Raw genomic sequence first — 25,926 nt, 5'->3', positions numbered from 1 at the left:
AAATAATTTTGTCATTTCTTGGATATCCACTAATATTACTTCATTTTCATCGCTCAGACTGCCGTATATTTGTTTTTTAACCTTATTCCAACTTTTTATTGGCCATACGGCCTCGGCAATTAATTTTTTTTTTATTTTTTTCTTGCAAAGTTTGCAAGCGCATGAAATAATGTACAACTTCCCATTCCCCGTCGTCGTTTAATATGTAAAATAAAATATTTTTAAATTTTTAGAACATATGGTTTTTACCCATTTTACCCTCAACCGGAGCAAGAATATTTGTTAAAAGTAAACCGGCAGGGGGTATTAATGTGAAATGAATGAGCTTTACTTACTGTTCTTTTGACCCAAAACAAACAAACAAACACTTGTTTTCACCTAATACATGATTATATTAATTAAGCTTTGATTAAATTAATTAATGATAAGGAAGCTTCTCCTTCAATTTTTTTGAATTATTTTTTTCATTTTTATTTTATTTTTTTAAACAATGTGCGATCTCTTTCAACCGGAGCTTGTTACAAATACAGCACAGAGACGAAAGAGAAAGAGAGAAAGAGAAAGAGCTCTTCTTTTAGATCTGCTCTCTTTCACTGCTTGCTTGTTTCTGAGTTCTTGACTCGTTCTCTGACTCAGTTCCACTCGCATTGAACAAGCTCGCCTTCTGTTTACTGTTTTAGGCCAAATTTTACGTCTAGACTGTGGCAATAGGCTTTGTTTTTCCCGCCTGTAGTTTGCATTTGGATTGAATTTCGGGCATTGGATCCAGCGATCGAATAAATGGCGGGTTTCCGGCTTGAGTCGCCGGAGCTCAGGTGAGAGTCCGGGATTTCCGGCGAGTTTTGCGGTGGAGATGTTTAAGTCGGCGAGATGGAGGAGCGAGAAGAACAGGATCAAATCTGTCTTCAAGTTGCAGTTCCATGCAACTCAAGTACGTACTGTTATTCTTTCAAATTCTTCTTTATTTTCCAGAAATTCATATTAATTGAATACATTCTTGCAGTTTTATTTACTTATCCTTCTTTCTTAGCGTCATTGCTCAGAAAATGCAGCTCCAATAGAAAAAAAGTTTGACTTGATTGTTTTTTGAAGCTGCTTGAGCTGTTTTCGTTGGTTAAAATGATCCATCTTCTTTCAAATGTTTTTAATTATTAATTAATTACTTTTATTTTTTGTAATGTGATTGAATAATTTGAGAAACGGAGAAATAATAATTATTTCGGTGTAATTTAGGTGACACAGTTAAATGTGCAAGCATTGATGATATCAGTGGTTCCTGGCGATGGGGGAAAACCGACAACAAAATTAGAAAAGGCGACGGTTCAGGACGGTAACTGTCGATGGGAAAATCCAGTTTACGAGACCGTTAAATTTGTTCGGGAGCCAAAAACTGGGAAGATCAATGAGAAAATCTATCACTTTATCTTGTCAACAGTAAGATTTTTTTTTCTTTATGAATTTATGCTTTTGCTGTGTTGGGTTTTCTTATTGTGATGTAAATATTTTGTATGTTTGTTGTAGGGATTGGGAAAAGGCGGTTTGGTAGGGGAAGCTTCAGTTGATTTTGCTGTTTATGCTGAGGCAATTAAAACGTCCACCGTTTCTCTTCCATTGAAGAATTCAAACTCTAAAGCAGTTTTGCATGTTAGTATGCATCCATTCTCTCTCTATCTGTTTGTCTCTCACATTTATATGTTTCACAGATTGCTTCTGTTAAGCTTTGTGAAACCTCTGCCCATAAGAGTGTTGATTGATATGAATGATTGAATTCAAACTGTTGGTTTTGAACAGGTATCAATACAGAGGCTGCAGGAAAATGCTGATCAAAGGTCAAAAGTTATTGCTTTTTTTAATTAAATTCTTATAGTTATTGGAGGTTGTTTCTGGAGTCTTTGATTTTGAGCTTGACATTTTTTGATGGCTTTTGCAGAGAGGTGGAAGAAATTGAAGATGCAAGTATTAAATTGCAAGATAGGAGCTTGAAGGCCCAGTTGAGCAATGATGATGCAGATGAAAGCACTAAGAATGATCCCATTGAAGTAAGCTTCCTATCCTATTCAGTGAAACCGTTCACATTGGGTTTTCTTATTGCTGTTGTTGTTCAGACCATTTTTCTTCTCCTTTTACTTTTTCTCTCTTAATATGTGCTTACTGTAAAAGTTCATTGAAAATGGATTTGCATGTTTTACTTATATATTTGTTTATCATTTCTTTCATAGGATGCGCCTTTCAGCAAAACCACCCACAATGTTGAATTGCGTGGGAACCATAAAGGATCTAATGGATCTGACATTACCATTTCAAGTTCTGATAGTAGCTCTGGACTTAATACGCCAAGAGAACTTGGAATGAGGAATGACAACAACAATCAGGACCCTCCCACTTATCTGTCATCTATGAATAACACCTCAGTTACTCCTAAACAAACAGCAATTGCCTCAACAACAATCTATGAGGAATGGTCGGCAGGTTCTGATCATGGAATGAGTACTGATGACTCTAACAGTTCTCAGGACACCTTTCCACGAGAAAACTCCCAACATGCTTCAGATAATGAGATTGAAAAGCTCAAGAATGAGCTTATTGCTTTGTCCAGGCATGTGGATGTGTCAGATTTGGAATTGCAGACTCTCAGAAAGCAAATTGTAAAGGAGAGCAAAAGGGGGCAGGATCTCTCACGAGAAGTTGTTACTGTGAAAGAAGAGAGAGATGCACTCAAATTAGAGTGTGAGAAACTGAAGGCCTTTCAGAAGCGAATGGATGATGCAAAAATAGAAAGCAGGGTGCAGTTTGAGAGTGGGGACCCCTGGGTTCTTGTTGAAGAAATCAGACAAGAGCTGAATTACGAGAAGCATCTAAATTCCAATCTTCGGTTACAACTGCAGAAGACACAGGAATCAAATGCTGAGTTAATCCTTGCTGTACAAGACCTAGAAGAATTGTTGGATGCGAAGAATATGCAGATGTCCACCCCTCCCGATAAATCAGGATCCTATGACAATGCTGAAGTATTGAGAGGAACCATCGCAAGAAGTGACACAGATGAGGATGAAGAGCAAAGGGCGTTGGAACAGCTTGTTAAAGAACACAGAGACACCAAGGAAAACTCTGTCCTGGAACAAAAGATCATGGACCTCTATAGTGAGATAGAGATCTACAGGAGAGACAAAGATGAGCTTGAGGCACAAATGGAGCAGCTAGCACTTGACTATGAGATACTGAAACAGGAAAATCATGACATCTCATACAAATTAGAACAAAGCCAGCTGCAAGAACAATTGAAGTTGCAGTATGAGTGCCCGTCTTCTTTTGCTAACATAAATGAACTTGAGACCCAAATTGAGTGCTTGGAAAGCGAACTCAACAGGCAGTCAAAAGAATTCTCTGACTCTCTAGCCACCATAAATGAACTAGAAACCCACATCAAAAGCTTGGAGGAAGATTTAGAGAAACAGGCACAACTATTTGAAATGGATCTAGAATCTATCACACGAGCCAAAGTTGAGCAGGAGCAAAGAGCTATCCAAGCCGAGGAAGCCTTGCGAATGACAAGATTGAAGAATGCAAATACAGCTGACAGGCTACAGGAGGAATTCAAAAGGCTCTCCATGCAGATGGCCTCGACATTTGATGCGAATGAGAAGGTGGCTACAAAAGCTCTGACTGAAGCTAGTGAACTACGCTTGCAGAAAAATCAGTTGGAAGAACTGCTCAAGAAAGCCAAGGAAGAGCTCCAATCAGTTAGAGAGGATTATGAAGCAAAACTCTGTAACCTTTCCGATCAAGTGAATTTAAAATCAAATCAGATAGAACAGATGTTGAAGCAAATTGATGATAAATCTAAGCAGCTTGAACATCAAAAGAAGCATGAGGACGAAGCTAGTGGGGCATTTTCCCAGGAGATCTGCAGCCTACAAGCTGAGATTGACAAGCTGACAACAGAAAATAAATTCCTCTGTGAACAAGCAGAGCAGGCAGAAAACTTGAGACTTGAGTTGGAGCGCACACACACATTTTCCAAGGAAACTGAAGTGCAAATGCAAAGAGGAAATTTAGAAAGAAATGAGCTGGCAAATACAATTGCATTGATGAAAAAGGAAGCAGCTAAGTCACTGGAGGAATTGCAAAGAATGAGTCATCTGAAGGATGAGAAAGAAGCAGCAGTTGAATCCTTACAATCAGAGCTGGACACCCACAAAAGTCTGTGCAATAAATTGAAACATTCTCAATTTGAGGATGAAGTAGAGAAAGAAAAACTCAGAAAGCAAGTAGTTCAATTAAAGGGTGACCTTAAGAAGAAGGAAGAAGCATTTACTGGCATGGAAAAGAAGCTGAAGGAGAGCAACGGAAGAGCAGCAGTTTCTGATGGAACAAGAACAACATTAAGAAACAATAAACCCTCCATGGTTCCTCGTGGTCCTAAAGAGGCTGCAAGCCTGAGGGAGAAAATAAAGTTGCTGGAGGTAAATGTTACACATCCAAGTACTATAAAAATTCAAATTCTTATTGGATACTGTTTGTTGCAAATGGTTTACAACATTGCTTTTTTAGTGTATATCATATTATCCCTCTGACCTTGCTGCGATCATTCTTTTCCCTTATAGTTTGCTTTTTCCTTACTATTCTGGTGGAGATTATGAAAAGGAAAATTTGTATTCATAATTTTTTTTTCCTCATGGCAGGGACAAATAAAGTTAAAGGAAACTGCGTTAGAAACATCCACAAATGTCTTTCTGGAAAAGGAAAGGGATCTTCGGAAGAAAATTAATGAGTTAGAAAGCACAGTAGAAGAACTCAATGAGCAAAGCACCACTCTCTGCCAGTACCAATTCAAACAGGTTAGAAACGATATACCATGATTAAAATGAAAAAAAAAAAATCACTTTAAGGTAAACTCTGTAATATTAATGAACAATACTTTGAAGCGTCATTACTGAAGTTACTCATTAGCAGTTTCAATATGGTTCCCCAGCATCAAGACTAGTGATCTTGTTATAATATTAATTTATGGCCGCACTTTTGGACCTTAACCATTGTTTCATTATTGGCTAGAACGGCCCAATTGGAGTCTTTTTTATACCTATCTACAGGCTAATTCTACTTCAAGTTACTTTTTGGATTCACCGACAACAGCGGCCCTTTATTGCATGCAAGTGTATCTCTTATTTTTGACTTATATTTTCTTTTACATGTATAAAAATGCAGGCACTTAAAGATGCCAAGGAGGTGGGGTTTACATCAAGTGGCGTTACATCAGATGGGAAAGGATGCATATCCAAGCAACATGGAAATACTGAGTCTTTTGTGAAAAGGTATGACTTGAAGAAAATTGAAACTCTAGCTTCTGAGTCAGTTTTTCTACCTTTGCTACGTTTCTTCCTGGTAATAATGAAAATTGTTGAAGTAAGTAAAACTACTTTAATCGATTTCTTAACAGCAGCAATGACAATTTGTCAACGAAAGAACAGAAACCCTCTATCGTCAATGAAGACTGTAACCAGGATGAATTGATAGCTGAACTGGCATCGTTGAAGGAAAGAAACAAATCAATGGAAAATGAGTTGAAGGATATGCAAGAGCGATACTCCGAGATAAGCCTCAAATTTGCAGAGGTGGAAGGTGAACGACAACAGCTTGTGATGACTGTACGGAACCTCAAGAATGCCAAGAAGAGCTAAGCAAGCGTCGAATTTCTCCTCATACAAAAAAAATACAATGTATAGTTGAAGCAGTAGCTGGGTGTGCCCACACGGAAATTGTAGGTGTGTCAGCTTCTCTACTAGAGTGAATAAATTAAATTGTACAAAAAAAAAAAATTATTAATACGCATTCACGTTGTAGTGTTCCAAAATGTAGGTAAGTCAATTTTATTCATGTTTTGATTCTTGTCCTCCCATAATTTCCTTTTTGTTGTTCCCATATCTTTCAAAAGATTATCAAGGTGACATTTTCCATTAATATAATTATTTCATTTTTTTTTGGATAAAAATTACACTCACAAATGAATTCTTGTTACTCTTTGCTAGCAGAATTAAGATTTTCTCGTCTTCCTGTATCTTTCATTACCCAGGACTTGTACGTTAAATCTGTAAACAAGTCTGCCAGATCGCGAATTGTTACTGTTGTCACCCAAATTGTTGTGCACCAAACCAATTTTTTTTTTTTTTGTCTTGAAGTTGTGCCAACAATTCAAATCACGATAAGAGGTATGAAGATGTAAAATCTTGATATATTTAAGTGGGTCATTTTTTTGTAATAGGTAAAAGAATTAGTACCATGAAATATTATATAGACCGTACAGTAAGAGTATTGCATAATTAGATAAAATAAAATATTATAAGTTTTATATAAAAAAGATGAAATATATTTGGGATTATAAATAAAAGGTTTTTTATTTAATAAATATTTATTTTGAATTGAAATATTTATTTTTTTTCCATTGAAAATATATTTTTTAATTAAAAAATGTGCTCATAATATTTATACGTTTTTTGATGATTATTAGTATTTCAGGTCGATAACTTTGAGATTTACCAGAGCGATCATGGTCCGGTGATCAGTCTTAGGTTGTGTGGGGGCACGTATCTTTTGTAAATGACAAGTTTTCCAACGTCTAATCAGTTTTGGTAGGCCGTTGGGTCTCGGCGTGTCCTAGCAGGGAAATTTCGCAGGTGAGACGAACAAAATCACATACACGTGTCAATAAAAATTGTGCGGTTCGTCTTTCGGGCTAGGCCAGCACCCTTGGCAAGTTCATGTTTTCAGATTCTAACTGATGGATGCCAGTTTTTTTGTAATCCTGTCTGTAAAAAGGACAGCAATAACCTTAATTTAATTGATCTGACCATTGCCATAGGTTTAAAATTTGTCATACTAGACATAAATTTTTTATATGCTCCAAAAAATATTCATTTTAAATGCAAAGAAGAACAACCATAAATTCAACAAGTAAGCTAAAGAACACTTTATATGCACATGTAAAAATGAAGCAAAGAAGCTAGCCGGTCACTATCTTTCAAGCTTACTCTATGTCACAACCATCGCCTCGGGGAAAACTAAGGAGGTCTTTTCTCCGTGTACAACTCTTGTACTGTATTTTACAGAAGAATTGGGGGAGTGAAGTCAAGTCAGGCAGGCGTCTTACATTGGGTGGAGAACTGCCGAAAATTCCCTCCCGAATAGTTTCTGAAGAAAAGAACTTTCAAAAGCTGATTCACAGTCTATGATGAATAAGTCCATAAACAGTGACCAACGCCACGATAAGAGAATGATCTACATGCGGCTCAACTTCCAAGGTTAATACATCCTCTCCTAGTAGAACCCCAGAAGATGACTGCTTCCTCTTTGCCTACCAAAGATCACAATCAGAACCAGCAAACTTTCAGTCATGAAAGAAATTAATAAGAACAGAAGAGTATTCGCTCCTGCTAAATCTAGGCCAAGAGTACTCACCTCCGCAGCTAGTTTTCCGTTTCCTTGTGTTATTTTAAAAGCTGATTTACCAGCCATGCCTGTTATTGTGTAGCAGCTTGCTTGGCCGTTATCACAACAGATTATGATGACTTGACAGGATATATTTCCTTTAAGAATATTTCTGAAGTTCTTTCTTCTCACTTCAAACTGCAGCTTCTCAGAATTCAGATTCAAATCATTGCATCTATCGCCCACCCATCTTTTGAAAAACCATTGATTCTGCAAAAGGAATTAATTGTAATAAGTAATCAGAAAGGAAGAACATCAATTTCATTCTTGCATATATTTCAGGCTCCAATTAACCATAAGTTTCAACTTTCAAATACCTTTCTGAGTATCGTGAAGAGAACTTTGCCTTGGAGATCCATGAGGCAAACTTCATCGCTGCATTTTTTATCATAATTATCAACTCGATAAACAATCTCCCCGTTTTCATTATAGACAGTGCATCCATTTCCTTGCATCACTAGGGATTTCATCCATACGGTGAAAGTTTCTCTCCTTGTAGTGACATATGAAGAGGAAGAGGAAGAGGAAGGAACAGCTGCAGCAGCGGCAAGAGGATGAACCTTGATCATCTGAGAAATGAGATACTTTGGTTTGTTCCCCCACGTCAAAAAAGTGCCGGTGCTTTTAAACGAGTCAAGAAACTTAGTCAATGTGGCTGATCATATTATGGGAAATAGTGCATGAATGAAAAGCCCGATTAATGAGAAAAAATAACTCAAATAATTGAATAAGGGAGCTCACATCTCGCAGGTTCAATGGTCGAATAAACTGACCACGTTTATGGCATGCACCTGTGTTTTCGCACTGTGCATGTATTAGGAAATTCCCTTGTTTTAACTAGCTAACGAGATCCCCCTTCCCTTGCTTTAACTGTTTTCGACTTCGTCTAGAACTGCTAGATTAAGTACACCACAAGCATAACAAGAAACAAAATCCTCCACCCCAGCCTTTGATTAATTAATACGCCACCCACGATTGGTCTCTATCACCTGATGAAAACGTTGAATTCCACTCAACATGACAATGCGCACGTTATTACTAGTACTACTGTTATCTTTTTCTTACAGACCCAATGCGTCGAGGGAATGAGCATGACGTAGGTGCTTTTTGCAGCAATGACTAAATTCAACCGAAAGGGAGCCCTTCTTGTTTGGCGACTTTACTAAACATACAGTGGGCCAAAAATTGGATTGTATCATTCGGCTTTTGATTACCATATGCCATTTTGCCAGCAAAAACTTGCAGGCTACTTGTCAAGGAATCTGATACTGAAAATTAAAAAATATAGATATTGCATACATACTGAACAAGTATTTCCATGCAGAAAAAAGAAAAAACTATATATTTATGTCACCTTAGTTAGTAGCTTTGTTTTTAATGAGATATGACAATAGATATCTTTTTTTGAAAAGTATGAATAGAATCATTTCATAAAAAAAAAAAGTAAAATTATTACTATCCGATACATTATAATAGATATCTTGCCATTCAATACTTTATGTTATTTTATTCGATTAAGTCAAATTAGAATATCTTATAAGCAAGTTTTGATAATGAAATTACCATAATCTTAAAGGTGAACTTATTTATAAATAATAATTTTTAATATTCAATTTGAGGGTTATATATTATTTTTATTTATAATTAATGTAATATTTATTAAAATTCATAATTAATTGTCAATATATTTTTAATTTAAAATTTTATTATATAAAATTTGATTTAAATTTATTTTTATTTCAGATTTGAGTTTTTTTACAAATATTAATAATCAAGTTTGTATATTACTTGTTATTATTTAATCGAATTCAAGTAGAGTATGAATAATTAAATTTTAAGTAGATCTAAGATTGATCATTATTTTAAAATTAATAGATATCTTATTTATTTCCATTTCTAGATTTGATAAGAGAAGAAGTTCAATGTTTAACATTTTACGATATAATTGAGTTCAAATTCAAAAACAAAAATATATTAATTTTTTAATGAAAAAGAATGTGATTCTCGAGCGACTCCTTTCTTTTGGTCGTTCACATTTATGCATTTGGGTTGCGGGGAAGGGTAGAGATGGAAACTTCTGTCATATTTTTTCTTTCAAAATTTCTTAATTGGGTTAATTAATACTTCTGCTTATTCTGAGTGCAATGGGTTTGATTAAGGCAAATTTGGGGAGTTTACATGACAATTTAGAATAAGTTTTGTTTGATTCTTGAGATCTGCTAAATATTTGTTAATAAAAGCTGTATGGAGGTAAACAGGAAGGAATTAAAAAAACAAATTAAAGTAAAAAATATTATAAATCAACATGGTATCATTTGATTGACTAATTACCCAAATTAGGGTAAGGTGGGGACCAGTTCAGATGAAATCCTAGATGGCGTCTTGGTTCTATTCTCTTGTATTGTAATTATTTTTCAATGGTTTAAATTTTAATTAATTTAGCATATATATATATTATGTTATATATGTTTCATCATGTACAAGAAGAATATACAACTATTATCGTATTTATTAAAATTTCTATTTTTCAACATGTTTAATTTACATATTCCATATATTGGGCATGACCACGCTAAAATAATTAAAGCACAAGTAATTTAATATTAAAATAATATAATTTAATATTAGATTAGCCTTAATTAAGTGATCAATAATGTATAATGCATGCCTAAACAGTTTGTTGTGGGTATATTGAATGGTTGCTACACATATCAAATCACAAAATATCAAACTAAATAAGGTTAGCATGGATCAAGTTAATTAATTTACAGCAAAATTAACCAAAGCCTAGCTAAATTAATAGTATTAATAAAAAAAAGTTGATAGTTATGAATATATATATATATATATATGAATATTCATTCTATTTCACAACATCTAATCTACATATTTATGTTGATACATTTTTATTTTCTAGTTTTATTCAGTGTATGTACATTGTTATTTACTAAGTTCATTCTCTCTAATTATATAAATTCATTTCCCCTTTGTCTATGTATACTTATAAATAAAAGCATTATAATTGATAGTAGATATATTAAAATAAGAAATAAAATAAAATAAAATATTTTTTTACATTTTTATTATTTCTCTTTAATATTCTCTTTTAAATTTATATTTTCACAACATTGACTAAATTTTTAATTATAATAATTTACTGTATGTTAAATTGGGAGTTCCAATATAACGTGTGAAGTATGAAAGACACGAGTGGCCAGCCTCCAGCCGCATGTGATATTATGCACAGAAAACAGCACACCGGCAAGCGAATTAATTGCGGCGCTGCCATGGTTTGGTGAGCGTGCGGTTGTGGACTAGCACATTACACTCTATATCTACACATTTTCGTTCTATATAATTAATAAAATAGTAGTTCAAAATTCCTTGGATCACTGACAAAAATACAATGAGGATGTACACGGCTATGGAAAATGAGTTAGTTTCACACCAAAGGCAGGCACCCATCATGACAAAAATGATGAGGCAGGCAACGCAGAGAGTCAGGCAATACGGCAGAATGTCAGATATATTTCTCATTTTAGAAAAATCAGGGTATAGTGAGTTTATATACAACCCCCGTAACTAATCAGGGAATGAAAAAAGAAAAATAATTAATTAATCTATGTTAACTAACTAATTGATATTTTAAAGAAAGGAGTAAAAGTAAATCTTTAAAAAGTAACTAGCAGTAAGACTGGTAAATAACAAAACGTTCCAGTTTATTTATTTATTTCTTCTTGGTACTGTGCGTTTGACCCTTCCATCCTTGCTCATCCATTTGCAGATTCGAGTCTCTGTCTTCTTCTTTTCTGTTTATTCTCTTGAGTTTATTTTTTCACATTGTTCAGCTAATACATCAAAAGGTCAATTATGAATTAGTTTCTTCGGTCAAAATCTTGTAGGGTATGGTTTTGGAGTAATGCTATGCAATGTCCAATTTTCATTTTAAGAATGTAAAACATTTGTTCTGCACCACGTAGTCCACCACAGAAAAGGGGAAAAAAATGGGGAGAACTTAACCAAAGCAAATATATCAGAAACCAAATTCAGACAATGAAGTACATATGTCAGGTTTGTCAGAGTGATTGTGCTGATCACGCCTTATAGATCTCTTGAATCTCATTGCAGGGTTTTTTTTTGTTTAATTGCATCAACCACATGCATTATTTTCCCCTTTGATTTGGGATATATTCTTCGAGATCAGCAGAGATACTGTATATCTTGTTCTATATATATTTATATCGAACTTATTCTACCTGAAGGTTCATATATATATATATATATATATATATATATACACACTTGTATATAGCTGGAGTATGCCTACATTGTATACGTGTATACATGCTTCACTTGCTTAGTTGCTTTCTCGAAAATTTATGCTTGGAATTATCGATCTACAATCTCTTGTTTATCAACCCATAAACGGTCACAAGAGCAACGATTAGTGAATGATCAATATAAGGTTCTACCTCCAAAGTTAATACATCATCTCCTAACACCATCCCGGAAGATAATTGCTTCCGCTTCACCTGCAATATTAAAAATGGAGAAAGATTGTCAGTGACGACATTACCATCGGATAACTTATCTTTCCTATATAATGACTTAAACACAGAAATTTTAAGTCTTGGTGTTTAATTACCTCTGCTACAATATCTCCTGCCATGTTTACTATCTTAAATCCTTGTTTGTTGCGACCTAAGCTAACTATCCAGTACTTGTTCAAGCCCATCGTCACTTGACAAGCTAAATCTCTCCGGAGAATCCTCCAGTATTTCTTAACTTGAAAGCATGGCTTTTCCTTCTTTGTGCCAGTAAAGTTCCCTCTATAGCCATTCCAACGTCCAAGAAGTTGAAGTTTCTGCAAAAGCAGTCAAAGGTGAGAAAACCCGATTAAGAGTCTTCCCAGATAATCAATAATATAAATTTATATTCTTTATAAGATGTTTAGTTGCATCTATAGTACCTTTTTTAGTATGGTGAAGAGAACTTTGCCTCGCAGGTCCATGAGATGAACTTCACTGCTACCCCTGCTGTCATAGTTTTCAACACGATAGACAATCTCCCCTTCTGAATCAAAAACGGTGCAACCATTGGTGTGACATACAAGAGATTTCATCCATATAGTGAACGTTTCTCTTCCTGCAGAACCCATACTGCAGGGATCTGAAACGGATGCTTGAGGATGAACCTTTGCCATTTTGAAAGGTAGTTAAGAAAGTTGAGGTTTGAAGATGATCAGAAAGGCCGGCAAGAAGTTATATTTATGCTCCTATCCTTAGGAACTGAGTTGTAACGTAAATGATTTAAAAAAACAATGCCATGTCACAGTCACGGAGTCCCATAAAATAATCGAAAACTATAAAAAAAATGTAAAATAACATTTTTTTTAAAAAAAAGGACAAAAAACATTTTAAGCTTCACAGTTATCTTTCATTGATCTTTTGTCAACCTAAGCCTCCTAAAAAAGCATATTTATTTATTATTAAACAATGCCATTATATGGTGGCTCAGAAAGAGGATATCACTTCATCTAGAGAATATTTCCGCAGAGGAGATTCAATGCACGTTTAAAGCATGCTCTCTGACCAAAACAGGGTTGTTTAACTCAGCAAAGATCAGGTTGTTTAACTCAGCAAAGATCGACCCTTTTGAGCCTATCTTCCTAGTAGTTCTAATTTTTTTTTTTAAAGTGTATTATTTAGTATTTGGGTTTGTTGATGTCATGAAGAAAAGGGACATGAAATATAGTATTTGTTTCAGTTCCTATCTTTGGTCAGATCCTTATCGGTTCATTGATGAAATTATTTTATATGCTTTTTCATATATTTCTCTGCTGCTACCACATTCATCAACCAAACTCCAAGATTATCTTCGAGGAAACTAAGATAAACAATCAACTATTCTACTACAAATTTTCTACGAAACTTAATCCCAAGCTGCTGACATATTGTTCTGGAATTAGTACTCATCATGATGGGTTGAGTCACTTTGGTTTTAATAATTAGCCATTACCATTGACCATTGTAACAAAGACTGCCTTAGCCAACTAGAACTACTATAGGTTCAGGTACATTCGGAACTGCTTCAGGAATCCCATTCCTGATATTTTAATTAAGTTTTTAATTACGTGGATTAAAGGGACGAAAAAGAATGAGATAAAAAAAGAAACAATTAAAAAACAATAAATATTCTATATTAATAGTAGCAGCAAGCAATTTAATATACAGCGTCGGCCTCTGCTCTTTAGAAGCGCAGGCCGCCACCCTGACATCATATCCCACGTGGAAAGAAGCATTTTACATGTGGATGAACCACCTACAACTTTAACATATCTTCCACTTCATATTTTGCCTTCAATTACTGGATTAGAACTTCTATCCATAAAATTACTAACAGAGTTTCATTAGCAAACAGAAGCAACAATATCATTGACTTTTTAGGAAAACAAAAGCTTTCTAGCCCTTACCCCTGAATGGAGATGGTAATTATTTGAAGCCGTTGACCTTTTTTTTTGAATTCTATGTATTTAAAAAAAAAAGAAAAGAAAAACGAAAAATCACTTGAACTTGAGTTGATCCCACGTTTTTTTGAAGATTTAACATATACGGGTGACCCCATGAAGTAACTATAGATTAATTAATTAAGTCAACCCAGCATAATTAAGTATGACTTTAATTATTAAAGCTAAGGGATTAGCTATACGATAAATTTAATAATTTGTATTCTCTATTATAAACGACAGATATTCTATTATTATATATTTTAATTTTATTTTAAATGATCACTTTTCATGAAAGTTATAGTATTCCGTAAGTATATTTGACTTGTAGTTGTTTATATAAAGCTTTTGCAATGTCAGCTCAATTTTAGAAAAGCAAGGTTTGGGCCTCGTCCTCCCTGCTGAAATAGCGATAGCATGAAGCAGCTAACCACAACAAATGGGCCACACTCGACCCACCCTGCTTAACCAGAACTCTTCTCGAATTGGGCTTGAGCCCTTAACCATTAACATCACCATTCCATCACCTTGACTTTCAAAAAGTTTTGGAAAGTCTTAAACTTTAAATTTACCATTTTATCTTCTGGACAAAATAGTTAAATATTAAAAAAATAATATTTAACTACGTGTCAATGATGACATACACATCATTGCCTAGTATTTCCCCCATTAAAAATTGGGTTTTGTGAGTTGTGAAGAGTTTATGTCTATGATGACACACACGTCACCCTAGATGAACTTTAATACTAATATCTTCTTATTGATCCTTACACTTCATATCACTATAAGGTTCCTTACTTGTGCGTTTTACCCCGACCAGTAAATGCCTTTGCCTTTCTTATTTGCTCTACCTTTTTAGCTTCAAAGAGTACAATCCCTGCAAAGTTTTGTCAATGCTTTGAAGGTCCACATTCAAACAAATACTTAAGTGGAATGCATAGCAATCCAATGGATTCCAGGCATATTTCAGCATTTTTGAACCGTCTATGTTTATCAGGTGCTGCCAAATAATATTTGTCTGGAGCAGACCTTTTGCAGCATGGCTGACCGTGAAAGTAAGTTGGTTTATGATGATGATTACACTGACTTTTATATTGTGATTGACTGTTTTTTATCATCAAGTTGTATGCTTTTGGACAATCATTTTAAATGTAATCTGTCGTCTGTTGATGCTGCCGTATACAAGTTTTCTGCCCATTCCTAGTGTCATTTCCGCACGCCTTGGGCTCTAAATATGGAGGAACAGAATACACGAACAACGGCTTTTAGATTACTTAATGTTGACCATCGTCTTGATTCTTGCTTATTATATGTTGTCCAGCTAATCTAATTTAAAATCAAAGAGAGAGATGGGTTTCATTCAATCTGTATGTTTTAATCAGCAAGCATGACAAGGAAGAAAACTAGCTAGCTCAAAACATATCTACTAAATGTTGTATTCAAGGTGAGAGAATGCCTTCTGCATTCACCATTCGTTTTGGCTTTTGCCATGCATTTCTCTGCAATGTAAGGACAAAGATTTGATCTCTTGCGTGGTCCATTTTGATAAGAAACTAACTAATTCCAAATATTCATGGAATGAACTGCAAATCCTTGTAAAGTCGTGATAACCAAATCCGATCTATCTTAATGCTTTGATACAGAAAAAAAAAATGTTCCTTCAGTTGAGACATTCAAATGTGACAATCACAGAATTCCTCTGGTTTCACATTTACTTCCACGTGAAGATGGTTGGACTGGTAGCGGAATGCTGTCAGTGAGAGTTGGTCGCCCTGCCGTCGAGTGGCAGTAAATGTAAACATTTGTACATTGACTGCAATCAACCACCATGAATTTCCTTTCCAACAGGGTATTATTTTCTGGCAGTTGAACAGAACCTCTGATGAAATTATACATCGATTTTTAACTTTGAATTGCATTTGATTACTCAAAAGTAACTAACAGATGATTATTGATGGAATATGGTGGCATGTTTAGTCATAGCTAAGCTAAAGGATAAACAAACAACACACTCTTCGATTTCTATTGATAATACAGAAAAGAGTAAGGACTAGCCGTCTAGGGGAAACTAGTTCTTTTCATCTTTATTTTCATCTTTTTTCTCATCTTTCTTCTCTTCCTTAGCTGGTCCCACTGTAACAATCTCTGCTTTCCCTATTTTCTTCAGTCTTTTGGCTATTGCAACCGCGTCCATCTCGCCAATGATAGTCAGCTTTTGCTCCTTCAAGTCCGCCGCAATTGAATCAACGCCTGTTCAACAAGATTTGTCATATTGCAATGCTGTCATTCAGAAATTTACATGCTCCAGGAATAAAATCAGAACCCACAAAGGAAGAAAAGGCTTTGCTGATTACCGTAAATGTTGGCAACAGCCTCTAGGGCTTTCTTCTTTGTCTTTTCATCATTCATGGTCATTATCTTCAAGACTACCTTCTGCAATGCAAAATTAAAGGTCATGTCCTAGAAACAGTATATTTGTGATAAGGAAAGGAAGAGAAATAAAAAAAAATGCCTGAGCCATCTGAGGATATTGATCAGGATATGCAGGGAATGGAGGCAACAGAACTACGTTGCAGCTGGATCAGCATTGAATATCCGAACTCAATACAAAAGGCCTCAAGGAAGGGATGGTCAAGGGTGTAACACATTTATATGTATAGGGCTATGACAAACTGGCAGTGGCTTAGATCAGCAGTGATATGGTCAATGATGTCGCCCACTCTGAGCGACCTTTTTCAGGCTTTTCTATGGATCCTACTCTGCAAGTAATGACCAATGAATTAAATATTCCCAATCTGAGTTTAGAAGCAACAACATTTTCCTTTTAAATTTATTATAATTATTGCACACTTACCCCATAATTGGCATCAAACTAATATTTGGAAATGATTCTTGTTAATTTATTTGGCTCCAGATTCCTGAAACCATTTTCTTATGTACACTTCATTCTTCATTTTCTGGACCAATTCTCTCTGCTGGTAACCTTATTTGCAGTCCAACCGACATCAATCGGAGACATTATTGGAAGATTACCCCTCAAAACACTCCACTCCATACAAATTATACAGCGGAACATCATTGCAACCACTAATAAAAACAAGTGTTTTGCTGTCTTTTGCTGACTCTTGGGAGAGTCACAGACCAAATAATAGACTAATATAATACATAAAAGCTTAAGCAGTTTTCTCTCTGAACCAGAAGATGTAGGAGAATCAAGGAATATTCATTGGATTAATTTGAGTGCAAAGGGATTATTGGTAGCAATTTTCATTTAAGAACACATGTACGTGCCTGACTTATCAGACTGCAATATCTCTGATGTGGACCCCGCAGTCTTTTCCATTCTTTTCCTCCCTTCTTACACTGGAAAGGCTGGGCCACCTTACTGTCCTTCAATTGACAATCAGCCAACTTCACTAGTAAATAGTTGCAAAGATAGTAATACTAGTAAATATTTGTTTCAGCCAGCTATGTCTTGAAGATGCCTGACTAGCTCATTTGCAAAGATAGTAATACTAGTAAATAGTTGTTGAGAAAAGCGCCACCTTTTCCTGTAAATGCCATTTAGATTCAAGTAGAGGAGGCTTCTTTAGTCAGAATTAACTTCAAAGGAAATAATGGCTCAGTTAAAACATATAAGATCCTATGACTTTCTCCAAATGGAAAATCATCAGCTCTTTCTTAATACTTCAGAAGGTAAATTTTTTAATAAGCATTTAGAGTAATTTTCTGCTAACAGTAAGCTAGGCAAAAGTCATTTGAGAAGCTTGTATTTTTGTACACAGGAATTCCCATGGTCCCAACACCCCACTTACTTTCTGCCGTCTGGTATTGTCCATTGAGAACCAATTATGATGATTGCAACGGTAAATATGCCAGTGCTGGAAATACCATGGCTTTTTTAACGGAGAGATCTTGGATTCTGGCCCCCGACTCTCAGTTATCTCATGTTCAACTCTTTTGGCCATTAGCTAACCACATGGATCCCACCAAAATACCATCCTTCTCTGCTCAAGAAATGTTTCTCTTTGCCTTCACCAACAAGAAAATTTTGTACTAAAAACGTTTATTGGTGAGGCAGCAAGCTTTATCAACAGGAAAACCAAAGCTGCATTAGATTTTTGATGACAGTTTGGTGAAACAATAAGAGAGAAAGTGAAAGGACCCTGATGCAAAAGCTGCAGTGCAGTAAAGAATTCATGTTGCACGGATCTGGACTGGCTAGACATTCCTTGGAGATACCTTTCTGGCGGCCTCCATTGAAAAGAAAACCTGCAACAACTGCAGCTCTTCTCTTTTTAACTGTTCTCCTCGTGGCTGCCTTTACATCTTCCTCATGGATTGACACTGTAAGTACTAAAATTCCCACAAGTACTTAAATTTCGTACTATTTCTTTCTAGTAACTGGATTGGAAAACCCATTTTTCAGAATCTTCATGGTAGTTTGTGCAATTTTTAATTCATGTTTAGTTGAGCTGCTCTTTCTTTTCTTTTTTTTGTGCAGTCTAGTTTTTTTATTGAGAATTTAAGAAATAAGACTATAATAATATCAGAAAAGCCAAAAATTCCCATACAGAAAATTGAAATCCCACTCGAGTGCACCAGCAGCAAAAACCAGACACAAACCTGTCCTACGAATTACCCCAAAACATTCCAAACAGAAGACCTTGATCCTTCATCCAACCCTGTTTGCCCTGATTACTTTAGATGGATCCACGAAGATTTACGTCCCTGGAAAACCTCAGGAATCACCAGGGACATGGTGGAAAGAGCTAACAGAACAGCAACATTTCGCCTGGTAATCATTGGGGGCAAAGCGTACGTTGAAAACTACAGAAAAGCCATTCAGACAAGAGATGTTTTCACCATTTGGGGCGTTCTGCAACTCCTCAGGAGGTACCCCGGAAGGCTACCGGACCTGGAAATCATGTTTGACACTGAAGATAAGCCGCAGGTCAGATCAAGTGACTACCGTGGACAGAATGCGCCGGGCCCACCACCATTGTTTCGGTACTGTGGAGATAAAGAAACGCTGGATATAGTGTTTCCTGATTGGTCCTTCTGGGGTTGGTAATGCCTTCTTTTACAATCCTCTCTGTCCTTTTTGCTGTTCATTTCACGCTGGTTTTTGTTTGAAATTGTTGTCGCTACATGCATGGTAGAAAGCAGAGCTAACACTAGTCTGCTCGAGATGTAGCCAAATGTGGTATTAAAGGCAGGCCATACAAGTTTGGTTGCATATTTGACAAATGGGTCCCCTGTTTCAAAAACTAAGTGACGTACCATTTTTAGGCCTCTGATAAGACTCGGTACAATTTGGAATGTTTCGGAAGTTAGAACTCTTAACTGCTTGATACTGCTTTACTCTCTTAATTTTTGAGCTATTATAATTCTATAAATTCAAAATTTCAAGTTAACAGTTTGATATCCATTCGTCTTAGTTAACAAAAAGGGTTTGTGCTTTTTCCTTTTAGGGCAGAGATAAATATAAAACCATGGCACAGCATATTGAAAGATATTAGAGAAGGAAATAATCAGACCAGCTGGATAGACAGGGAACCATACGCCTACTGGAAGGGAAACCCATTCGTGGATGACAGAAGGCAGGACCTTCTTAAGTGCAATGTCTCTGATCAACAAGACTGGAATGCCCGCCTATTTATCCAGGTAGATTTAGTGTAATTTTAAGCATAAGCTCTTGATTTGTTCAAAAGAACTATCAAATTAATAGGCATAGTTTGCAGGATTGGATCCTTGAAGGCCAGCAAGGTTTTAAACAGTCGAACATAGCACATCAATGCACCTATAGGTATAATTCTGGTGTGAGAACAACAATACTGGTGTAAATTTGTCAACTAAAGTTACCAATTTGGGCAATTCGTGGTTTTGCAGGTACAAGATCTACATTGAAGGGTATGCATGGTCTGTTAGCGAGAAATATATTCTGGCCTGTGATTCTGTTACACTGATTGTACAGCCTAAGTACTATGATTTTTTCATGAGAAGCATGCAGCCTGTGGAGCATTACTGGCCTATAAGGGACGATGACAAGTGCAGGTCCCTTAAGTTTGCTGTGGATTGGGGCAATCATCACAAAAAGAAGGTAGCCATCTCTAGGCCAAATTACTCATAGTCTATATTGTTTAGATTGAAAATGTAACTTGATAACAGAAAACTCAAAAACTAGATGTAATTAAAACTTAATTATCTGAATAAAGCAGTTCAAATTTGAGCTCTTAAGTACTTAAAGAGGCTATGATATTTTGATCTTTAAAGTTTGAACTGGTAGATGAATATCAACCATTGGAATCTTTGCAATACCTTTCTGAAAATTGATATACGTTCATGGATTTGGCAGGCACAGGAAATCGGAAAAGCGGCCGGTAGCTTCATGGAAGAGCAGCTAAAAATGGACTACATTTATGATTATATGTATCATCTGTTAAACGAGTATGCTAAGTTGTTAAAATTTGAAGCAAGAATACCTGAAGGAGCCGTGGAGTTGTGCTCAGAGGTCATGGCCTGTCATGCAGAAGGAATTGAAGGGCGAAAGAAGAAGTTCATGATGGAATCCTTGGTGAAAGGACCTTCGGTTTCAAGTGCATGCACCCTGCCTCCTCCTTATGAACCTCAAGCTCTTGCAGCATTTGTGAGGAGAAAAATCAATTCAATAATGCAAGTGAAGAAGTGGGAGAAAGGTTATTGGGACAGCCTCAACAAGCAATAGTGGAGTGGATGCCTAATCCTTTTGTTTTATATAATCTAAGACAAAGTCTATTTAGGTTTATGCCCAATTTTAATAAATACATGGGTCAAATAGAGAGTACATACAATTTTTTTTTTTTTTGGTAATTGGCACATCCAATAAACCATTAGTGATTTGTAAGGGAAAAAAAACAAGAAAAAGCTTTGTATTATCAGAACAATGCTAAAGTGAAGAAAAATGAAGCAGGGTCAGGTGAACTTGTTGGGACTGGGTCGACTGAAGTTTGAAGCTGAGAGGGAGACCTATCAGACTATAAGGGTGGTCTACTCTAGGGCAGGAAAGCGGTCCACTTGCAAAGTCGATATAACCAACCATTACAGAAAGTTATTGGGCAAAAGGTGGCAGGTGGCTAGAAGGACAAAAACAGAGGACCACAAGTCCACAACCGTGACACGAGAAAGCTCCAATTCCAAGTCACAACTATTTACTCTCTTTGAACAACTTTTGAACCCAACTTCAATGGTTTTCAGCTTTAGATATTGAATTTAATTTTGAAATTCCCACCTATTGCCTTAATGATTCCATGTTCGAAATTCTTCAACACCTCTGCTTCTGTGATCAGTGAATTTCAGCAGAAAGAAAAGCAGGATTTTAAACTTATTTTTGAGTTCTTAATTTTCTTACCCATCAAACTCGAGTTTTTAAGGACGAATCAGTTCCAATACTTTTCTGGCAATCGGCATGAGCGTGAAGTTTTTGTGTTGCAGCCTGGGTAAAAGCCCAAATTGCCTTGCAACACTGGATTGGCTTCAGGGAAGAGCAATCGAAGCAACAACACAGCAGCCGAAGATGCTTTTGGATTTTGATTTTGGGCTTTGCCTTTAGGCCTTTTACCAAAATGAGCACCGAAACAACAGTCACATGCGAACATAAACTCAAAGGCCACAATCAAAAGGGATTTGGGACCACTACCAGAAACAAGACGTGGATAGTTCATCACTGCATTGTCCCAAAGGAGTTAACGCGTCATGAATCACAGGGATTTCTAGAGGGTCAGGGCCAATATGGAAGGACATTGAATTTGGTCTGTTATCTGCCCGAATCGACAAAATAATGAAACATAAAACCCCCCAAGTGAATGCACAATGATCCCTCCTCCACCCCGGGGCCATTGCTGGGTTGCTGTCACCGGAAAGCAAAAGCCCAGGATTCCTCCAGAGTACAGACAGATAAATGTCATTGTTTCACAATGAACATTAAACAAAGACCTCTTGAATGAATCCAAAAGATCAAACCAAGCAATGGGACTCAAGAATTTCTGTTGTAAATGCTGAAAATATGACCTTCCCCCCACCCCCCCCAAAAAAAAAACCATTAATCTTTGTGGTCCATAATCTATTGCTTTAGCCCAGTTTTTTTCTACGTTCAAAAGACAATCAGTACACTCCTTTTAGCAAATGGTGTGACTGAATTTATACTTGGTATTGGTCATGTCCTTGTATGGAAATGACAAGCAGATTAAATTTTGACGAGAACAGACGGGCCGCGACGGTTGAGAGCCTTGTATTCCCACACTAATGCTAGAATTGACAAAAGCTGCCACCTCTCAAATTTAAATACTACGAAGTGCTATCCACATATCATGACCAGTTGCGTAGCCCATTTTTTTGTGTTCTTATAAAATTTACTCCTAGTTATTTGGACGGAAAAATCTTTTCATACCGAGAATTTAACTGTTAAAATCTTTACTAAGATTTGACCACAACTCTTCTCCGTCACTGACTCACGTTTCATAACGATTGAGTCGCTAGGCGTGCCCCTCGAAGCCTAGCCTAAAAATGAGCCCTCCCAACAGCTATTGACTAACCCTCAAACGCCACCCCCCCGGTAAACTGTCGGCTGCCATAGGCCTTGGCTTGGGTTCGAACCCAGACCTACATGCCTCACAAAGGGGGTCAAGGTCATTTAACATGGTACGGCTATCATTAGAAAAAGTAAGCAACTTTAGGTTAGGCTAAAGCCCTTTTGTTAGTTGTAGTGTTAGATGTTAATTTCTTTGCTAACACTCGATTGTGTCGGTGGACAAATCGCCACTAATCACAGTCCTTGTCGTGAACAAATCTTTATACCTAGATAGATTTGTGTGTCGTAGCGTAAGGTGGTTCCAAGAACCAATTATAACACAAACTTGAGCTGGGGACTATGAAAAAAATATAAAAAATAAATAAATAAATTCGAAAGCTTTGCCCACTCTTTTTCTATTCGCAATTTCAACACGATTTAGATAATGTAACATCAAATTGGTTTAAAGGGGCCGTATGCAAAAAAATTATTTTAAGATTCAAACTGATGGAAACCTACAAGCAAATTTTACTAGTACATTAGACCTACCAAAATTTACCAAGAAAAAAGAACCCCACCAAATCATGAAGGGGTCTTGGCTTTTAAGCGTTTAACCAAACTTTGAAAATTCTTGCTCTTGAATCCACTTAGCTCGTGAAGTAGACAGCTTATCTAATCCCACAGTGTCAAACCAGTAAATAAATCACTGATTTTGTTTTTATAATTAAAAGAAAAGAAATTCAAATCTTATTTTTTAAATAAGAGATATGCACCACCTAATTAATTAAAAATTTCAATACATTTTTTAACTGCCATGTGAGGGAAGATTCAATGAAATAAAAGTGCTTCGATTCCTTCAATGTGATTTCCTTACTCTTAAAAACAAAGGGTGTCAAGTAGGATTTGGGATTATGTTATAAATTGACTATTAGACCAAAAGTCCATGATTAGGTGTTGGTATGGGTGGTGCATAAAAGTTTCGAAACTGAAATGATTCTTTGATTTGCTTTTTAACCAATATAAAATTCTAAGTAAAGGATGTGTAGTACACCAGACTTGATGGTATATGTCCTTTGTTTGCATTAACTTGAGCCTGAATCATTCTCAGAATACAGAAAAGAAAAGCACTAGAGAAGAGGTGCTGGGGGGCAGAAAACCTAACAAAGAGGTCTTAAAAAACATGAAGGGTCGATTTCTTTTCTTTCTTTTCTGTCCACCTTTAACATTATTTATGCTGAAAGAAATCAGTAAATGGAAAAACATTGAGGGTCCTTGCCGTCTAAGCTCATGGAGGCTTTGAGAGAGGAACAGGGGGACCCCAAATTCCATTCAATAAAGCACAACATAAAAACCTGTTTCAGCTTCTAAAATCCAGGGTCCACAAAATTTGTCTTATGCTTCACTTTTTTGAAAAATTAAACACTCAAGGCCCTGTAAGTCTGTTAGAACTACATTGGCTAAAGGGAGGGGGGGAAATTTTCTCTTATTTCTTTTGACTTTGGTACCCAAATGCTTTTAACACTTCCCCAATCTCAAATGGGATTGAGGACAGCATATCACTAAAAATTGAAAATCATGAGGCTCCCCCTTTTCACCTTCCCTTTAAAACTACTCAACCCTAGAGTCCTTATGCTTGGAAGCATTGTCAGTGAGGAGCCTTAAAGCTTAAACAACCTTCATGCCCCTTTTGGACATACAAAAAAGGATTCACCATGTCATGCCAAACCAGAGAAGGCAGTCCCCCCCCTCCCCCCCTTTAAAAAAAAATCCTCAACTTAATAATTTTTAATGGTCCACACACATCACAACTTGCCACTTTAATCATGTGCATTTATTTAATCACATTTATGCTCAATCCATGTCCATGAGACCATTCCAATTCCATGCATTACACTATTTCATATTTACTCATTTATTCATACAAATCCTTTTCGGGTTTTGGGTGTTTTGGGGTCCTTTCTTTTCATTCTCACTTTGAAGATAAATTTAAGATGGGAGTTGTTGTGTGTCCATGTCTTTGATTATTGTTCCATATAAGACCACATTGCTTGTCGATTGAATCTCATGGGTGACAACTGTAAAACCCTGTGTCATATTTGGCTTTTGAGGCTTTAACAAAAGAGAAGCCTTCTAGCTCAACTAAACAACAAAAGAAGGATTTAAAGCATATGCTAATGTGAAGGTTTAGTCGAAATATAGGCAAATAAAAAAACCTTAACTGCCTTTCTTTTATTATCGTTTAAGAAATTAAACAATTTTATTAAAATAGACAAGATTTATTGTGCCTAACATGTGAATTCCCTTTTATAAATTGTGCCCATTTAGCATATTTGTTAACAATTGACATATCTAACATAAATTTTGCCCCCATCACATATTTAATTTATGATTTAGGGATAAAGATTTCTCTCCTACTTTAGAATTATTATTTTGGTCTAAATTTCAAGGATATTTTAGTCTTTTCATTGAGAAGGTGGACCGTAGTATTTGGAGGTTCAATCGAGTCAAACTTGATGGATTTGTTAAATCAGCAAATCACAGCTCTCAGCTGCCCTTGATTCTGCAAACGTTTTAAGATCTCGTGATAATTGGGTGGCTACCGTATTCGTGAGATGATAATCAGGAGGCGCGCTGATTTTAATGTTGGAGTTGAGAACGCCGCACATGATCTCTGGCGAAATTTGCGGAGGGCCCTCAGGTTTTTTCTTAATCATTATCACTAATCACTATGGGTTATGAGGGATTTAATAAAATTATGGAGCTTGGGTATAATTTTTTAGTTTTATTAAAAAAACACTTTTTGAAAAGAAAAAAATTTGAAACATAGATACAACTAAAATAAGATTAGGTACTAGATTTGAGTTTACCTTTCTTGCTAAAAAAGGGGGAATTAAACACTTTGACCTTACAGGGATTTGACATTTTAACTTCTCAAAGTGAATTATTTGACTAGTTTGTCAATCCAGGAGATTAGCCCTAAGACAATTAAAGTCCATTATTAATGTTGTTATTGTTCAACTATTTCAAATTATTAAAGATGATTTTCAATATTTTCGAGGAGAAAATGAGAGAAAAAGACAACTTATCTAATTATTAATTGACTTTTAAATTATAGCAAAAAAAGTCATAAATTAAAAAAACACAATAATTATAAAGAATTTGTGAATATAACATTAAATTAAGCAACTGGTATTGTAAAAAATTATATAAGCATACCATATTATTAACATTTAATATTTGTTATTTATCACCATTAAATAATACTTCTCAAAGTATGGAAATAAAAAAATAAAAAAAGTATATAATATTTTTAAAAATATTGTCACTATTCATCCATTATCAGCACGTTTGGAACCTGGCTCCGAGCAATTATCCATTTGTAATTATGTTA

General features: G+C 35.7%; 5 protein-coding genes across 6 annotated transcripts; 2 read left to right on the top strand and 3 right to left on the bottom strand.

Annotated features, from left to right (window-relative positions):
* The first annotated feature begins 526 nt into the window (after positions 1-526).
* LOC110418889 (Myosin heavy chain-related protein) lies at positions 527-5,880 on the top strand. 2 transcript variants are annotated; one of them, XM_021431718.2, is made up of 9 exons: positions 527-931; positions 1,234-1,434; positions 1,522-1,644; positions 1,792-1,829; positions 1,931-2,039; positions 2,220-4,463; positions 4,683-4,838; positions 5,206-5,312; positions 5,441-5,880. In XM_021431718.2, the coding sequence occupies exons 1-9, from the start codon at positions 854-856 to the stop codon at positions 5,676-5,678; spliced, it is 3,294 nt and encodes a 1,097-aa protein (XP_021287393.1). In that variant the 5' UTR covers positions 527-853; the 3' UTR covers positions 5,679-5,880. The 2 variants fall into 2 exon arrangements, with proteins under 2 accessions (XP_021287393.1, XP_021287389.1); XM_021431714.2 differs by having other exon boundaries at positions 5,438-5,880.
* A 970-nt stretch (positions 5,881-6,850) lies between these two features.
* On the bottom strand, positions 6,851-8,145 carry LOC110422534 (protein LURP-one-related 4-like). The gene is made up of 3 exons (XM_021436493.2): positions 7,800-8,145; positions 7,453-7,692; positions 6,851-7,348 (listed from the first exon to the last, which is right to left on the bottom strand). The coding sequence occupies exons 1-3, from the start codon at positions 8,049-8,051 to the stop codon at positions 7,214-7,216; spliced, it is 627 nt and encodes a 208-aa protein (XP_021292168.1). The 5' UTR covers positions 8,052-8,145; the 3' UTR covers positions 6,851-7,213.
* A 3,392-nt stretch (positions 8,146-11,537) lies between these two features.
* Positions 11,538-12,748, bottom strand: LOC110423052 (LURP-one-like protein (DUF567)). Its single transcript, XM_021437158.1, has 3 exons — positions 12,452-12,748; positions 12,128-12,346; positions 11,538-12,014 (listed from the first exon to the last, which is right to left on the bottom strand). The coding sequence occupies exons 1-3, from the start codon at positions 12,683-12,685 to the stop codon at positions 11,880-11,882; spliced, it is 588 nt and encodes a 195-aa protein (XP_021292833.1). The 5' UTR covers positions 12,686-12,748; the 3' UTR covers positions 11,538-11,879.
* A 3,122-nt stretch (positions 12,749-15,870) lies between these two features.
* Positions 15,871-16,626, bottom strand: LOC110424462 (heavy metal-associated isoprenylated plant protein 39-like). The gene is made up of 3 exons (XM_021439030.1): positions 16,500-16,626; positions 16,342-16,420; positions 15,871-16,237 (listed from the first exon to the last, which is right to left on the bottom strand). The coding sequence occupies exons 1-3, from the start codon at positions 16,506-16,508 to the stop codon at positions 16,056-16,058; spliced, it is 270 nt and encodes an 89-aa protein (XP_021294705.1). The 5' UTR covers positions 16,509-16,626; the 3' UTR covers positions 15,871-16,055.
* Positions 16,627-18,010: 1,384 nt separating this feature from the next.
* LOC110423060 (uncharacterized) lies at positions 18,011-21,256 on the top strand. Its single transcript, XM_021437170.2, has 6 exons — positions 18,011-18,336; positions 18,492-19,057; positions 19,462-19,654; positions 19,732-19,796; positions 19,880-20,090; positions 20,346-21,256. Exons 1-6 carry the CDS (start codon positions 18,157-18,159, stop codon positions 20,712-20,714), a joined length of 1,584 nt encoding a protein of 527 aa, XP_021292845.1. The 5' UTR covers positions 18,011-18,156; the 3' UTR covers positions 20,715-21,256.
* Positions 21,257-25,926: the final 4,670 nt, after the last annotated feature.

The sequence above is a fragment of the Theobroma umbraticum genome, unplaced genomic scaffold (genome assembly GCF_002168275.2).
Source record: "Theobroma umbraticum cultivar Fairchild unplaced genomic scaffold, ASM216827v3 scaffold_30.0, whole genome shotgun sequence".
NCBI classification, from domain to species: Eukaryota; Viridiplantae; Streptophyta; class Magnoliopsida; order Malvales; family Malvaceae; genus Theobroma; species Theobroma umbraticum.
Note: the sequence above shows the minus strand (reverse complement) of the source record. Positions and strands in the feature narration are given on the sequence as shown.